Below are 17,605 nucleotides of genomic sequence, written 5' to 3' on the forward strand. Positions count from 1 at the left end.
CATTCTATGTGGTTCGTTTAGGTCTCTGAGTTTGCAAGGCCCACCATGCAGGCCTCCACTTAGCTTGTCAGGTTTAGTATGTGGCCTCTTATTCGGCCACAGCTTCAAAGGTCAAAGCTATATAAAAAAGTCGTCCTATTACCTAAGCATTTCAGTGTTGATTGTATTTTGAAGAAAAATAAATAATGATAAGCTATGGAGAGCATTATGAAAAGTAAAAAAAAAAAAGGTTTTTTTGTTTGTCTTTTCTTGAAAATTAAAGTTAAACCTTTACTGGGTTTAAGGACATAATGCACAATTACCAACTATTTCCTCTTTTTCCAAATTCTTCAGCAATCAAACATAGAGGCTCTAAAATCAGGGATACAAGGTAAAATTCCTGCAAACCAGTTGGCTGAAATATGGTTGAAGTTGATCGATGAAGTCATAGAAGACACAAGGTATATTGATGTTGTGTGTTTCAGACGTCCCAGCCATGATTCTTCCTCCCTTAAACTATATGACTAGACCAACCTCTAGAATTGTCTCTAGTGTTTGCCTGAAAAATAAATTTGAATTAGTCAAGCTTCTCAAAAGGCTGCCCCTGTGAGGAGTCTCTGAATCACCACCAGGAAAAGCTCCACTTTATGATTTGGGCCAATTCTAAAGCAGCCTAGGGAGGCTGAGGCCTGACTCCAGGAAGCACGTCCCAGCGCAGCCTCAGCCAAGGGATGGGGGAGCGGAAGAGGGCGCAGGGCCGTGCCTCTGTTTCCCATCCATCTCCAAGAGAGGTGACTCCCGGATCCCACAGAGAATGTCATCTGGGGGTAGAGCATCAGTGTTACCATTCAGAACACTGTTTGTCATTCCAACACATTTTAGAAACCGCTTTTTTACTTGCTTTTTTACTGAATGCCCAATAAACACTCCAGCCAAGCCTCCTTTACATAAAAACCAGTAGATTCGACTTGTGCCAGAGAACCTTTCATTAGTGTGACCCATGGAAACAGCTCAGATCTCTGGGTATTTGGAAATCAAATGGGGAAGTGATTCATTCCAAACTGATTTTACATGTTGGCTAGTACAGTGGACAGGGAAGTTCCAAAAGAAAAGGATATTGACTACTTGTCACAAGCAGCAAGAACCACATTCCCCGCCCCTGCCCAGGGCTAATGCCCTAAGTCTCCCTGTCTTCTTGTGCCTCCTAGTGGTGTAACCAGGTAATTGACATGCAGCTGAGATCAAAGTACTGCTGGGTGCTTATTACCACATTCAGAGAATTTCTATCAGGGTCCTAAGAGGTCGTCTCTTCCAGTCTCCTTATTTTATGGATGAGAAAACAGAGGCCCAAGGAGGTGCAATGATCCATCTGATGCCCAGGGCGCAACTCCTCTGCCCTCTGCTTATTTCACACCATCAACATCTACCTGTTGAAAGTCTCACGTGTGACTTTTGAGCTAGCAGCTTCTATGTATATTTATGCCTCGAGAATCATTCCAGGGACTTAACCCTTCCAATACATTGTCATAATTACTAATGCAAGCAAACAGAAACATTTGGTACTACCTTTCATGTAGAAGATGTGAATTTTAAGGTTTGCTGAGCAAAAGACAGAAATATCTGTTTTCCCTGTTCTTAAAGAATCTGTGTTTTGAAGAATCAATTTCATGGGAACTGTTTCTCGAATTAAACTGGAATCTCTTAAACTTCATGTTAATGGGAAATGTGTACTGAAGAGAAGTCATGCTAGGATTTTCTTCCTTTAAAAAGCTGGATGAAATTCAAACCACTGGAAATTCCAGGTAGAGACAATGTGAGTAGCACCTTCTGGAATTGGTGACAAACCTCACCCCGTGTCCCCGCCAGCCGCCCTGGTGCAAGGGAAGCCCTGGCAGAAGGAGGTCATGGCCCCGCGGGAATGCTCAGGTCCCTTTGAATATCAGATGAGACAATGACAAGGAAGAAGACAGCAATGAGATGGGGACGGCAATGTCCCTGAGACTTTCTTATGCAACAGGCATTGCTCTCCCTGCTCCGTATATTAATTCATTTACTTCTCAGAACAGCTTTAGAGGTAGATATTATTTCCCCACATTTGAAGATGGAAAAGTAAGAGATCACAGAACTGATACATGGTGGAGCCAGGATTTGTACCCACAGAGTTGGCTCTAAAACCTGTTCTTCATCATTATGCCACACTGCATGTCAACACAAATGTACACTTTTCTTTAAAAGTTCCAGGGATTCACAGGCCTCTGGAGGCACACTCACAGATGACCTAGGGGTATATGGTCCCTACGTTAAGAATCCTTTGATTAAATGGTGTCTAATCTCCTTCATTTGTGGGTCCATACAATGATTGTAGGAAGCAAAGGAAGGGAAGGCCATTTCTTCCAACTGCTGCTGCTGTTTCCACCTTCTTTCCAGTGATTCCATGGGCCTTGGGTCAAACTCAAGGAATTGCTTTGAAATTTTAATCACTGTATATTTCATGAGAGTGAGCAGAGTCTTAACTGGCACATCTGATCTACCAGTGCCAGATACAAATCTCCTTAGCTTAAACCTGTCCATGCTGTGGAGTCAGTTAGGAATGGTGTGGTTTGAACAATGGAAACAAAGTATAAATGACTTTGACAGTTCTGAAGTCTAAAAAGCTATTCTGCAAACTCTGTTTTTTGTTTTATTTTGCTTTGTTTTAGATACACGTTGCCTCTCACAGAAGGAAAAGCTAATGTCACAATTCTGGATACTCAAATCCAAAAGCTACGGTCCAGATCTCTCTCCCAAATTCATGACGCAGCCGTGAGGATGAGGTCTGAGACCACAGAGGTGAAGTCCACGTTGGGGGAAATCGAGGACTGGCTTGAAAAATTAATGCAACTGACTGAAGAGGTAGGACTTTTTAACTACACCAATATCACTTGATATAAAAGGAGGATTCTATGGAATGGCATAGGATAGAGATGATAGTTGGAAAATCTAGTACGTTACCTTGGATATTGACCAGATCTGATGGATGATGAAATCAAGGAGTTACTGGGCTGGGAGGCTAATGGGTAATGGGGTGAACATCATTGAAGTCAGGGCAAAAGAAGAAATTTCGTGTTGGTGGTCCTAGAAAGGTCTTCAGAGTAGACAAATTATTATCATAATCACGGTATAGTCAGAGAGCATTTCAAGTAGAGGGATAAAATAGCAGATAGGCATTAAATGCCACCTTTGGTTAGAATTGGGAAGACTTGGCTTTGAGTCTGGATCTACCATGTATAACCTTGGACAAAGTATTCAGACTCTCTCAGCCTCAATGTCCCCATATGTAAAATGGACATAAATGTAGTACTCACCTCACAGCATTGCTTTGTAAGGATTAAAGAGGATGATGCGTGTAAAGGCTTAGCACAGCGCAGGGCACACAGTGCATGGTGGCTACATTTTGGCTGCTATTAACCTTCGCTGAATGGAAAAACAAGGGAGAAGAGGACCCCTCCTACTGATCTTCAGAGGTTGGGTGGGGGACTAATATATTAGTATATAGAAATACATTTGAAAAAACACACATGATTACAGGTCATTTTTATTTTCCACCTGGGCTTTGATACTTTCAAATTTTCTGTAGTAAACTTATATCACCTTTATATTTTAAAAAAGTGGTTTTTAAAAACTAAATGAGTATTTCAGATTTGGCAAATATCAGAAAATATATGAAACCTGTAACCCTTTGCTGTTGATGGCTTTCTTGAAATGATGATGAGATAAGGGGGTATTTTCTAAAATATCTGTCAGAGCCCATGGAGGAAGCAGGTAAAGCCCCCCTTCTGCTTCCCTCTGTGCCCTTTGGCCAGCCTCAGCCTGCGACCTGCCCCATGGGCACACAGTGTGGCTCTAGAAGATGTGAGACTCAGGGATGTGAGGCAGACAGCCTCCACGACAGTGTCTTGGCCCAGTGGAGCCCTGAGGGTCCAGCCTGCAAGGCCCTTAGCATTTAGACTAACTCTAGTTTTGCTTCCTTTTCCACCCGCTCCCGTGACCAGCCGCAGAACAGTATGCCTGACATCATTATCTGGATGATCCGGGGAGAGAAAAGACTGGCCTATGCGCGCATCCCCGCCCATCAGGTTTTGTACTCCACCAGTGGGGAGAATGCGTGTGGGAAATACTGTGGGAAAATCCAGACCGTCTTTCTGAAGGTACGGCTTCAACACTGTGTAATGTGAACCACTTAACTGCAAAACTCACATCTCTGAGAAGAGGTTGCTTTATAATTTGCCAGTTATTGAATGGCTAGGACACCTGTGATCAATTCCAGCCCATTCTGACCCCTTTCTCTGGGGCAGTAATTCCTAGAGAGTGGTCTGAGGTTTGCTGACATTCAGTCATGGATTCTTGGAGAGGTCTTTGTGGCACTGATATGAACATGACATTGTGAACGCTTTGCATTCTGGTATGAATTTTTCAGTAACATCTAAAATCTCATGCAAAGCGATGCCTTTCTTCCCTTCCTTTCTAGCGAGTAATTGGAAATAGGGGGCGGAGGGAGTCATATAGATAGTTCATGGAATTTATTCCCTAACCAAATGGGTCCTCAAATAGAAAAATTTTGAGAATTATTACTTTAGGGCAGGGATTCAGGACATTTTTATAGTCATGGACTCTTTTAAGTGCCTGATAAAAGCTACTGGCACTCTCCTGTGGAAGAACGCACATCTTGCAGCCACCCAGTATTTTGCATAGGATTCAGGAGCATCACAGAAGTCCATCCCAGAACCCTGGAATAAGAACTGCTCTGTGTGTGCATATGCAAAACTGAAGGAGGCCCTGGGGCTGGGAATGGAGATCAGAACAGTCCCCCTTTGCACTTTCAACATGCCTCTCCAAGACCCATTTTGAGAGAGGAACACAGAGCTAGAAGAGAAAACAAAAAACAAAAAAACAGAGCAAAGTATTCTCTTAAAACAAGGAGATATCTGCTAACTTTTAATAAATGTCCTCATTGCTCTTTAATCAGGAGGGTGAAAATAGAACCAGAGTGATTATCTTCCTTCAAGTACCTCTTGGTGGGATCATTTTTACTTAAGATAGAACCACAATCATAATTGACCTCAGCAGTGGGTAGAAGCAAACTGATTAATAAATAAAATTTCACAGAAGAGGGGAGAGGAGGCAGAGTGGTTTTCTCTGCGTTAGTTTTTAGAACTCAGTAGATAAACAGCAAAATGCTTTTTAAGAAAATGTTTTATATATTTATTGATTTTGTTAATACTCATTATCTAGTTTAGAGAATTATTTCATTCAGTGGGGTTCTTTCTGGTCTTGGGACCCCCTTCCACAAAAATAATAATAATAATTTTACAAAAATTGTTGAAGACTCCAGAGAGCTTTTGTTTATGTGGATTATACCTATTAATATTTACTGTAGTAGAAATTAAAACTGAGACATTGAAAATTATTTATTTTAACATAACAATGATAAACCCATTGCATGTTAATGTAAGTTGCATACTTTTATAAATTATAATGGTACATTCTTTAAAAATCAGCGAGTGAAGTAATACTGTTTTACATTTTTGCAAGCCTCTGTAATGTCTGCCTTACAGAAATATAACTGGATTCTCATATCTGCTTCTACATTTATTCTGGTGGAATAAGTTGTTTGGGTGAAGTATATAAAGGGAATCTGACCTCACATAAGTATGTAGTTTGGAAAGGGAGGAAACCTTTCCAGATAATTGTGATACTCATCTCTGATGCTACACCAAACTCAAGTGGTAGCTTTAGAAAGGTTAATTGCAATGTGGAATCTAAAACCATATCAATGAACTTCATATTGTCTGCTACATTAAGATCCATTGTCTATCTTGTACTTTGAATGACTCTTATCCATGCGTGATTTTATGACATTAGACGCTGACCATTTGGAAAATACTGGTTTACTGAGTTATGCAGATCTTCCTAACGTTGATATATTTTCATCATACAATATCAAAAAAGTCACGTCCATCAATATCACTTATAAGACAAGTCTTTATGTATTGGGAAACTCACTGTGACAGATACAAGTTTTCCAAAATTCCTGTTTTTACTTCAAAGTCTGAATTTTATCATTGGCAACAAAATACGGTCAGCTGTTATGCTTGAAATAACAAGGCTCACTTTGTTTACGTTCAAGAAAACATCTGCTCCAAACCCACATTTGTTTGTCAATAACTGTTTCAAGCAAAAAAAGGTTTTTTTAAAAAAAAGGCTAATTCCATCCAGAAATAGCACAAGCTTTTTTCCAAGACATACATTTATTAATATGCACACTTTTTGTGTACTTCCCATTTCATCACACAAAATATTAAAAGGATGTACGCAAGGATCATGATTTAATAAGATTAGTATTTTTATTGCTTTATCAAGGAACTTCTTAAGTAATACTGGCATTTTCTCATCTCTATGGAGAGTGAGGAAGAAAACAATTACTGCTGGTACAGTTTGGCATCACTGCCTTGATTCCCGCCACAGTGCCTGGAGTTTCGCCCACGTGGCATTTGCGTCTTTAGTGCCAATGCCAGTACAGGGAAGAAGACAAGTGACATCTTAGCATTATCAGGAAAACAGTTTTGACCCATGGACTTTCTGAAGAGGTCTCAGGGACACACAGAGGTCTACGGATCACAGTTAAAGGACCGTCCACTGAAGTCATCTGGAAATATTTTAACTACGCAAACCTAATGTTAGACCAGTGAGAGCGATGATTAGATGTTTGGTCTGCTTTTGGCCTAAGCTTGCTGTCCCAGCCCGTACTGTGCCCACTGTAATGTATCGGGTCATTGCGCATCTCCCAGTACCCACAGGAGAGAAACAGTGGGCCAAAGGTGCCTGTGCAGCTGCGAGTGAACATCTGGCTGGGCTTAAGTGCTGTGGAGAAGAAGTTCAACAGCTTCGCAGAAGGAACTTTCACCGTTTTTGCTGAAATGGTACGTTTAATGTCATCACTCTCTTTTCTTCTGTGTGTGTGTTGGGAGGGGGGTACGTTTACTTTTCATCCTTAGGGAAAACATTCGTATGTCCCAAACCTCCAGCCTCATTACTTGCTACTGCCTAAAATCCCAGCCCTGAACCTGAGGGGATAGGGAGAGACTGACGAGGCTTTACTGTCAACACTGGGATGCAACAGACTGATTCACACTCAGACAGCCCAGGAATGAGGGCAGTGGAGAGGTGCAGGCCTTGAGAAGCCTGCTTGGGGTCAGGAGTCTTTAAGCCACAGGAGACTCCTTTCTCGCTGAGGGGACACCTCAGGTAGCTTTGCCCCAGCTGCCGGAATACTTAAAGGACAATAGAGATAATTTGGGAAAGCTTCACTGAGTTAAAAGTCCACTTAGTTATTAAAAGTCTCATTACAATTAAACCAATGAAAATAATTTTTACAAACTTTAAAGCTAAAAGCAGAGTTATTTGGATTTGTTCCTTACATACTATTTTTAACTTTAAGTGCTTACTGCTTATTAGATGTATTCGGTGGGTCTTTTCTGGTAATTTTCAGATGAATTCCATTCTTCCACAGATGGACCTTCATGCTCAAATAAATGGGGAGATTATTTTCTTTCTAGCTAATTTATACATGCGTTCCTACTGCCTGACATTATACCTGACAACCGTTTCAGGACTGTGGTTCTGATCTGTTTCCTAGACAAGAAACCCTGGTCACCTTCTATTTTTATGTTTTATTCATTTAGCAGCACCTGGCACATAAATATTTATTGAATGAATAAATAAATACATGATAGCAAAATTTATCCATCTATCCATCCATATCCATCCACCAATCCACCCATCCATCCCTGCATCTATCCGTCCAAGCTTTTAGTGAGCAGTGGGTGGCTTTATACCAGGCACGGAGGCAGGTGCTGATGGTGTCCTCAAGGATCACATCATCAACTGCAATGATTGTAAAACTGGGTGTCTTGCTAAACATGCCGACTGCCAGGGCCTCTCCAGGGATTCGCCTTTTGTAGCTGAGTTCTAGATTAGCACTAGAGGTGATTCCAGCCTGAGTGGATATGGGGCATCAGTGGGCCCCTTTGAAAAACAATAAAACACATGAGAGACACAAAAGCCCTTACAGTACAGACTTAGAAATGCAGCTGGATGTAAATAGAGGATGTGCTGGAAGTTGCAGAGGAGGCCCCGAGTGGTGGGTGTTGATGCCCAGTCAAAGGGGCAATGGGAAGTGGAGGGCATCGGGGCACCCAGGGGAGAGGCTTGCTCCTGCGTTCCTGGAGCATATCTTGGCATCCATCTGCCTTCCAGCTCTGTGGCTGGAGCCCAGCCTGGAGAAGCTAGCACTGAGCAAGGATCAACCAGTCCAGGACTCCCTTTCACCCTTTCCCATTTCCAGATACTTCCCCACAAAGAGCAAAAAGGCATTTCAACTCATATAAAGAGATAATCTGCCCAGTTCAGTTGTTTTGTGTGACTCTATAGTTTCTCCAGATTCTAACAGCCTGTGAGTAGCTGGAGGGACAGTGGTTCTTTTCCCCCTGTGCTAATGCAAGACCTCATTTCCAGATTTCTGGAAGTCTCTGAGGTGCTTCCCGTGTGCTCACTAGCAGTCCTTCCCCAAACTGCTGGTTAAAGGCCACAGTGTCAAAGCCACGTGAGGCCCCCATCTCTGCGGCTGCGGTCACCCTCTTGTCCGTGCCAAGCTCCTTACCCAGATTTTACTGGAGCTGTGCTGGCTTCCAGGCAGAAGTGGTGGGAATGCCTTGTTCCTTCATTCTGTGTCTTTGTCACTTGGAAACCAAAGGAGCTGTGCACAGGCTCTCAAGTCTGACAGCCCCTGTGACAATAGCTCCTTTAGCTGCTGCCTCAAACTCATCTCCTCTTGGGGCTCAGAGTCAGTATCTGAGACAGGTACTATGTGTCCCAGAACCCAATGTCTCATCAGCACCTACTAAAACGTCTTCCCTTCTCCTTCAGCCAAAACTCCCCTATCACTTATGCAAATCACCTTCTCAATGAGCTCATCAACAGGCAAACAGAACTTTTAGCTTGGACCCAAACAGGGACACTCACCCTGGCAAATCTCAACCCTTTTGATAATTGATATAGTAAAGGGCAGATCATGGGAAATTTATAAATTTTAACTTAGAAAGAAGTAGCCTGTAAACCAGAGTCTGCTCTTGCCACTAACCCTGCTTCCAAAAAGGTCATGGTCTACCCACCATTGGGGAGGAAGGCTCAGAACTTTTAGGTGCTAAACAACCTTCATGTTCCAGATGAGTTCTTTGTGGACTCCGTGGGAAATGTAGCATCAGTTATAATATTGTTTCTGTGGTGAAATGTGCCCCAACTTCTAGGCAATAGGCTTGCAAATAAACTTAGAAGCCTGCATATTCATGAATTGAGAACTTTTTATAGGTATCTAAAAGATTAGGTTCAGAGAACAATGAGGAGCCATCCAAAATAATAATGGAAACAGCTAGCATGGTATACCACCGTTTACAAAGCACTTTCATGATCATTTGCACATTTGAACTCCTGAATAACTTTATAAGGAAGATAGTATTATATTATCCCCATTTTACAGATGGGAACACTGAGTCTTAGAAAGATTAAAATTTTGCCCTAAGTTGCATAATCAGTAACAGCCCAAATTTGGTAAACACCTTCTGAGTATAAAGCTTTTTCACTTTGTATTGCTGTTTAGCATAAGTCCTAGATAGACTTGAAAATTTATGGGCTGTTTCTATTTCTTGCTCTCTAATGGAGTTTCTCCATTTTTAATCTTATTTAATAGTATGAAAATCAAGCTCTTATGTTTGGAAAATGGGGCACCTCTGGATTAGTGAGTCGCCATAAATTTTCTGACGTCACAGGAAAAATAAAACTCAAAAGGGAATTCTTTCTTCCTCCAAAAGGCTGGGAATGGGAAGGAAACTGGACAGTTGATCCTGAAAGAAGGTAAGTTTTCCATTTTCTGAGAAAAATGATGGCAATGAAGTTTCTCCCTAGCAACTGGTAAATGAATCGTCTCCATCATCATTTTTGTTAATATTTATATGACACCCAATGAGCAGGAGTAAGTCTATAGAAATTCTTAGAAACTTGAAAGAGGTCATCATTGTTCCATTATGAGACAAACAAATATAGAAAGACCGTGGTACTACCATTTATCAATAACTTATTATGTGTGAATGTGCCGAGCTATGTGCTAAGCACTGACATCACTTATTGAATATAGACTGCAGCCCTACAAGATAAGTAGTGTCAAAAGTTATCAAGGATCTGAGATTTTTACCTTCTTGTAAGCTTAACAATGTCACCTCTGGATACTGGTAGGAGACGCAAGATTCCTAATTCAGAGAATAAAGACTTTATTGCCCACAGCAATAGCAACACCAGAGTATTAATGCTTTGAGAATTTGCGTAATTTGAAATTTGGGTCAACGTGAGAAAAAATTATATCAATATATAACCTGAGGTACAAAAAAAGAGAACGAAACATAAAATACAAATTATTCCATTGTTATTTACATTTATAGTCATTGAAAAAGAGTTGCTGGGAGCAACGCTGGCACTTTTGGGAAAATTTGTCAGCGTCGTTCACAGTAATGTTGGCACTCAAACGGTTAACATTCACTTGACTTCTCTAAGTCCCAATCCCCACAAGGAGGCAAGAAGATAGTCACATGGCACTTGCACATGCAATGGATTATGTGACAGGAGAGAAACCCTGAGTTTAGGGAACCCAAATATTTTATAATGGGTAGTAAGCATGCTAGCTCTTTGCTCGAGAAAGAAACACCATCTCTGTCTTCCAAAGTTTCCCATGTAAACAGCCTTGAAAAAATAGTCTGTACCAAAAAGTTATAGGGCCTGTGTGCAGAAATTCAGGAGACAACACAGAGATTTATCTTCTAACAAATAATAGTATTATCTCCACTTTACCAAAACCTAAAGAGTTTATTTAAGTTATCCAAAGACACTCAGGTTGTAAGTGTTACAAGTCTAGCCTGGGCATTAAAGCCAGCATTCAACTATTATGCTGGAACATCTGTATGAAACAATAAGAGGGAACACTTTAAATGGCTGGATTTATGGTATGTAAATTACATCTCAAAAGCTGTTATTAAAAAGGGAAAAGAAGAAGAAACAGTAAAGAGCGGGAAGCGTGTTTTCCCTGGAGTCTGGCGGAGACCAAAGCCTGGTTTCTGAGTGTCGCCAACAGCATCAGGACCAGGGGTCCCTCTTCCCTCCACTTCATGACAGCATCCTTGGGTTTGGAGAAAACGAGCTTGTGAACTTGGATTTTAAAATCTCAAACTAGTTTGTGATATCTGTCCACATTTGCTTCCTGTAATCACACAGGCATCAGGGAAGGAGGGACACGAGGGTGCTGTGTCTGGTCGGTTAAGACCCAGTGTTTGCACATGATTGCTTTTAACCCATGGCAGCTTACTTTGGATGGAGCTGGGGTCGCTGGTAGGGAGACAGGAAATGAGATTTGAATTGGACAGAAGGGAGGAAGGTTAGTGAGGACAGGGAAAGGCAGGGGGCATTGTGATTGGAAAAGCAGAAAGGCCAAAGCATGTCAGGCCTGGACTGGACCTCACAGGCAGCAGCCAGGTGTTCTATTCCCCTCCTCTGGGGCCCAGAGAAGTGATGGATGAGCCCAATTTATACAAATGGTTTGGGCTATTTGTTTTCTGATTTCTTTCCAGTGCTTGATTCTAGGGGAGAATACGGCAGGGAAAAGATGTAGAAACGGTAAAGGAAAAAGGAAACCTCACTGGAGTGGTTACCTGGCAGAAGATTTAAGTCAATGTTGGAACCTCTGTACTTTCCTCTATGGGTTGTCAAAACAGTTCCATATCCAAGAGAGAAATGGCATGGCAGGGAGTCAGTATAGATTTCTCAAGTGCCCAAATGGAGTCTGGAGTCTTAAATGACCTGGTTTGGCTGTCTACCTAGGAACTATCCAGAAAATTTAAACTGAGCAAGCCATGAGTAAAAATTCTCACATTGGTCTCATGAGACTGTCTCCGCTTTGTTTTTAAAAATAGGGTGAATGAGGAATAATAACTGCCTATTTATTTGAACTGCTTGCCAAAAGTCTTGCTGAGAAAAAGCTGAACATCCCTCAACTGAAACAGATATATGGAACCTGAGGATCCTATAATAAGCTGTCCACAATCCTTTTTCCCAGTCCCCACTTAATGACTGAGAAGTAGCAACCCTGCTAGCATGAGGAGTTCCTCAATAATTGAGGTCTCATTGTTCCAGCAGGCCCCTTAACAAAGGAATGTCAAAAGCTGTTAGTAGAAAGAGGAGCTGGGGGTGGAGAACCCACAGGGCTAGAGCAAGGAGGGAGCTGGTGCCACCCAGACTGCCGATGGTTCCGGACCATTGGAAAGCTCTGGGGTTGTCAGCTACCATTCCTCTCTCGTAACACGAGCCTGGCCTGCAGCTTGCTGACGGAGGCAGATGCGGGTCACACGGAGTTCACAGATGAAGTATATCAGAATGAGAGTCGCTACCCTGGGGGCGAATGGAAGCCCGCGGAGGACACTTACACCGATGCGGTGAGTGGTGCGTGGTGCGCTCCGGAGACAGAGCCTTACACGTTAGCTCTTCGGATCCATGCATGGTCTGTGCATCCACCAGCCTCAGGCCTGGCTTCCCCTTCTCTTCTGCTCCGTCTCTTGTGCTGAACAGCCGGGCATTCATAGCAAGCCACACAACTGCACCTGTAATTATTTTCTGTAGAAAAGACATTGGGCCTATTGAACTAGATGTTGGTACATGGTAAAGGTTGAGCAATTTTTTAAAATGTAAATGTCTACTTATTATTTAATTCATTTTAAAAGTCATCGCCTATTGAAGGTTTGAGTCTTTAAAATATTCAAACAGCATACAAAGAAATAAAAATTAATTCTTTTCCATAATCCATATTCTATCCCCCAGAGATAACCACTGATAGAAGTTTTCTGTTCTTATACAAGTATATAAATTTTCCTCCACCTAAATAGAACTGTATGCACAGTTCTACAACTTGTAATTTTCACATAATGTATCTTGGCCATCTTTTGATATCAGTACATAATAGATCTTTTATACATTTTTCTTTGCCAGACACAATGCTGTTATTATGAAGCTTTTTCTTCTGCTACTATTAATATATATTAGCCTTTATTAGAGAAAAGATAGTTGTAAAATAGCTCTGAAATATTTATGAACCCCAAGAAAGACATTCTCTCTTTAAAATCTAAGTTTGCTTTTATCAGATTTTGGAATCTTTAATAAGTGTCTTATGACAAGTTAAAGAAACAGGTTGTACTAGATCTGTGCAAGCCTATCAGAATCACCTTGCTCTAATGAACTTTAAAAACTGTCTGCACTGTTTTATTATATGCACCCACTATAATTGAACTGGTCCTCTTTTTGTGGACATTTAGTTTTTTTTCCCAGTCTTGGTGTTTATAAGTGATGTGATAATCAACATCCTTAGACATACAGTTTTTGAAAGTTCATCTGTAGGATAGATCCCTGGATTGGCTTGGTCAAGGTTTCAATGCACATAAGTTTTGATAAATATTGCCCAACTGCTTTCAAAGAGTTTGTATACATTTATATTTCCGGCAGCAGCATGTCAGAGGGCTGTTTCCTAAACACTCATCATCCTGCCTTAGCATCTTCATCAACACTTGAAAAAATGGTATCCTGTTGCTATTTTAATTTTCACGCTCTTAATTTAAAGTGAAGCTGAGTGTTTTTCCGTATGTTTATGGACCGCCTTTACTTCCTTTATTATGGACTATTTTGTTCATAAAACTTCATCAGTTTTTATGCAGAACTAAAGTCAATATTTAACATAAACTTTCCTCAGTCTTACATGATCAATATCTACAACCTTTAGCACCATTATTCCATGTTTGAAAACATGTGTTTTTCATACTTTATCCATTTCTGATGAGTTTCTTTCCAATATAACCCCTCATAAAAAGAGTTGCACCATTTCATAATATTAAATTGAACCCTATGAAACTACTGATAGTTCACCATTTTTGACCTATGAAAACAATTTCCCATGGTTCAACCTAACATATTATCTAATGGTATAAACAGTATTCTAAAATAAATATAAATAAGTAAAAAACATTCACATACACACAAAAACTAATTTTTGTATAGCAATTGTGCCTAAATAAAGCTTAGAGATTTTTATGAGTAAGACTGATATTTAAGGTGGTATCTCAGTTATCATGTGAATACCATAGCTAAATGTCAGGAATCATATCTCATCTTTGCATTTTAGATGACATTATGGATTAGTTGTAACTCTTCATTTTTTGTTGCTGTTTTTTAAAAGAACGGTGATAAAGCAGCATCACCCAGTGAGCTCACGTGCCCCCCTGGGTGGAAATGGGAAGACGATGCCTGGGAATATGACATCAATCGTGCAGTGGATGAGAAAGGTAAGGTGTTATTTTTTATTTTAATATTTTTGTTTGTTTTTTTGGGGGGTTATAGTGGACATTAGTTTCAGGTGTACAAGATAGTGATTAGACATTTATATACCTTATGAAGTGATCACCCTGATAGACCTAAGAGAGAGAAGCAACATTTTACATCTGTTACCTGATAGATGGGGCTCTGCAGCATGCCCTGGTTAGTCAGAGTCAAGTTTCCTTGGGAGGAAGGCATCTTGCTCCTGTTGGTTGGTCTATGACAGCCACGTCCTGTGAATTTTACTTGTGATGATTCACATGCAAAATCGAAAGGACAAGCCAGTACCTGGACAGGTGCAGGGGCAGGAAACTGTCGAGAGTGAAAAATAAGAGGCAAGGGGGCTGCATGGCTGGACTTTGAGGTGCCGGGGATCTGTGATGAGAATTTGGAAGGGAACTGGAGTGTAAATTTTCTCTGTTCTAACCACACCCTATACCTTCCATGGAGACTATAAAATACCTTCAAAATCCTCTTCAACAATAATGCAGATTATTGACATAGCCTCTGCTAATGGTGTTTATCCCTTTTTATGAACAGTAATCTAAGCTTTAAATGAACTATAACCTTTGGAATTATCAAAATAGGAAATCTGATGGGTTTATTCCTTCTAAGAGGGAGTAGTACAAAGAAAGACCTAACATTGATAAATAAGATTTCTTTTTAAAATTTATTTTTATTGTATTTTTTCCATTACCATTTGTCCCTTTTATACCCCCCCCATAAAGAAGATTTCAAATAAAGTTCAAGTTCCTTGCTGATCCTGATGCACACACCAGACCTTTTAATGTTCACATTGACTGAGTATAAGCTACATGCTGAGCACTGCCCTAGTGCTTTGCATGCATTATTTTGATTAATTCTTTTTTACAAAGGTGTATTTTACCATCATGCTGGAGAAATTGGGCCATAGGCAGGTTTACTAACTTGCAGGAAACTTCTTTAGTACACAGCCAGGATGTGTGGATGCTGGGATTTGAACTCATGCTGTGTGACTACACAGGCCACACCCTTTTAACCACCATTCACATCTTCCTCTTGTACTGTGCTTTATTCTTACATGTATTCAATTACCATGAATGACTGGAGGTGTAAAAGCGGTGGTGGGGGGGATCCCCATGGCCACCAAGGAAGCTTTTGAAGAGGGAGCCAGGGGAATACTGCTGTATTCAGTTTGACTGAACTGCAGCTAAAGTGAAAAGAACAGTAGCATTCAGTTGTAATAGTGGAGAGTATTTGGGGGTGGAGAGAGTGACTGAATGTGTATGGGAAGTTTATTTGACAATCTGGCAAGTGTATCTCCTTTGGATAACCATTCACAAACTCTGTTCCAGGCTGGGAGTATGGAATTACCATTCCTCCTGATAATAAGCCCAAATCCTGGGTTGCTGCAGAGAAAATGTATCATACTCATAGACGGCGAAGGCTGGTCCGAAAACGCAAGAAAGATTCAACACAAACTGCTTCAAGTACTGCCAAGGTAAGAGGGGCAGTGGAACGGAGCCGGGCTGGGTTCTGTCTTCCAGACCATGTAGCATTCCACTTAACTATTCCTACAGACACCACTTGCCAATCAGAGACCTAATGCCTTGCTCCAGAGTTGTCAAAGCGTGCTCCTCACCCAGAGGGGCAACAACAGGAATTTGTTACAAGCGCCCTACTGATTTAGAAACTCTGAGGGTGGGGCCCAGCAACAAGTCCCCCAAGTGATTTTGAGGCAGACTAAATATTGAGAACCACTCAAGAGGTAGCAGAAGCAGAAGTGATTTGGTAGCATAATGGAATAGTGGCAATAGCTCAGGACTTGGAATATGATGTGCAAGGATTCAAATCCTGGTTTAATTTTGTTTCTCATCAGCAAAATGGGTATAATATCCTGCTTCTAATTAGGGAATGGTAGAGCATAAAAGGTATAATAATAAACCAAGTGGAACAATAATACTAATCACAGTAATAAGTGGAGTGTTTTGTGTGTCTTTTATAATACTAGATACTGAATGTGCATTATCTACAGTCCGCAAGGTTAACATTTTATCCCCATTTCACAGAAATTACATCGACTTGCTCTAGGCCATGTGCCTAGTAACTGATAGAGCCAGTGTTTGAACCCAAGCTAGACTAATTCCTAACAAGAACTCTTGCTGTCCCACAAAGTTCCTTACTCACAGTAGGTGGACTGAATGAAGTTACTTTTTATTAGAAGGTGAGCTTCTCAGGCACAAAGATAGGTCTGTAGTCATTTTTGTACCATCTTGCCAGCTCAGGAACTTGTTCCTAATAAATAATGGAGTAGATTGAAAGAGCTGATCAATGCGTATTTGTTATTTAATTATCCCTATCCTGATGAGGTGAGAAGTTTTTAGAGGCACTTGACTCTCTCCTTCTACATGAGAGCACCAAAGTGATGTGGAAAGAATCAGAAGCCTGGAAACTTGACCTAGTCCTACCCAAGAGTGTTGTTGAGACTGGTCAGATTCCCTCCCCTGCCTCACTCCTGGCTACATGAGCTGTTTCAATGCCACTATGAACACTACTGGAGGGTCAGTGATAAGATTGTACTTGACTTGGATTTTCTGTTTATTCAGAGTTGGAAAAATAACCCCTACAATGATGAGAGCCTACATGGAGCTCTTGTTTCTATAATCATAACTATTATTCAGTATTATCCTACATTTATTAAATCTAGTCATACTTTTAAGATATTTACATAAAATTTCCACTGCTAAAATGTCAACTACCTGAAGACAAAGACCCTTTCTGCCTTTCTCTTCCCTGCTTCCTTAGCTCTTAACACAATCCCTGTTACATCGTAGGCATTCATATTTTGTGAGTGAATTGAACAATGAAAACTATAAACAGTTTTAAGATAAAAGGTGCTATACTTTTTATACAGAAGTAATATATGTTGATCTATTATGTAATTATTAGTTATGGCAACTATTACCTTGGACAAGACATTTAAACCCTGGGGGAGGGTGATATCAATTTTTGCTCCATATATAAAATGGAGATAATAATGGTTCCCAAACTATATCACAATAACAATGTTTTCTTATGTGTTAATAAAGTGAGAACATAGCAACTTGAGAAAGAAGCAATTTGCTTTACCCACCCCACCCCACCCCTGACGTCT

General features: G+C 40.7%; 1 protein-coding gene across 2 annotated transcripts in view; it reads left to right on the plus strand.

Annotated features, from left to right (window-relative positions):
• The window catches only part of MYOF (myoferlin), a 147,323-nt gene that overhangs the window by 84,647 nt on the left and 45,071 nt on the right, over positions 1 to 17,605 (plus strand). For both annotated transcript variants that reach the window (XM_090277959.1, XM_090277958.1), the window contains 8 exons: positions 334 to 440; positions 2,679 to 2,871; positions 4,011 to 4,166; positions 6,807 to 6,938; positions 9,764 to 9,927; positions 12,434 to 12,548; positions 14,336 to 14,441; positions 15,807 to 15,952. In XM_090277959.1, coding sequence (XP_090134085.1) covers positions 334 to 440; positions 2,679 to 2,871; positions 4,011 to 4,166; positions 6,807 to 6,938; positions 9,764 to 9,927; positions 12,434 to 12,548; positions 14,336 to 14,441; positions 15,807 to 15,952 — 1,119 coding nt within the window. The remainder of the gene's footprint in view (positions 1 to 333; positions 441 to 2,678; positions 2,872 to 4,010; positions 4,167 to 6,806; positions 6,939 to 9,763; positions 9,928 to 12,433; positions 12,549 to 14,335; positions 14,442 to 15,806; positions 15,953 to 17,605) is intronic.

Source organism: Furipterus horrens, unplaced genomic scaffold, assembly GCF_987537825.1.
Source record: "Furipterus horrens unplaced genomic scaffold, mFurHor1.1.pri manual_scaffold_5, whole genome shotgun sequence".
Classification (NCBI taxonomy): Eukaryota; Metazoa; Chordata; class Mammalia; order Chiroptera; family Furipteridae; genus Furipterus; species Furipterus horrens.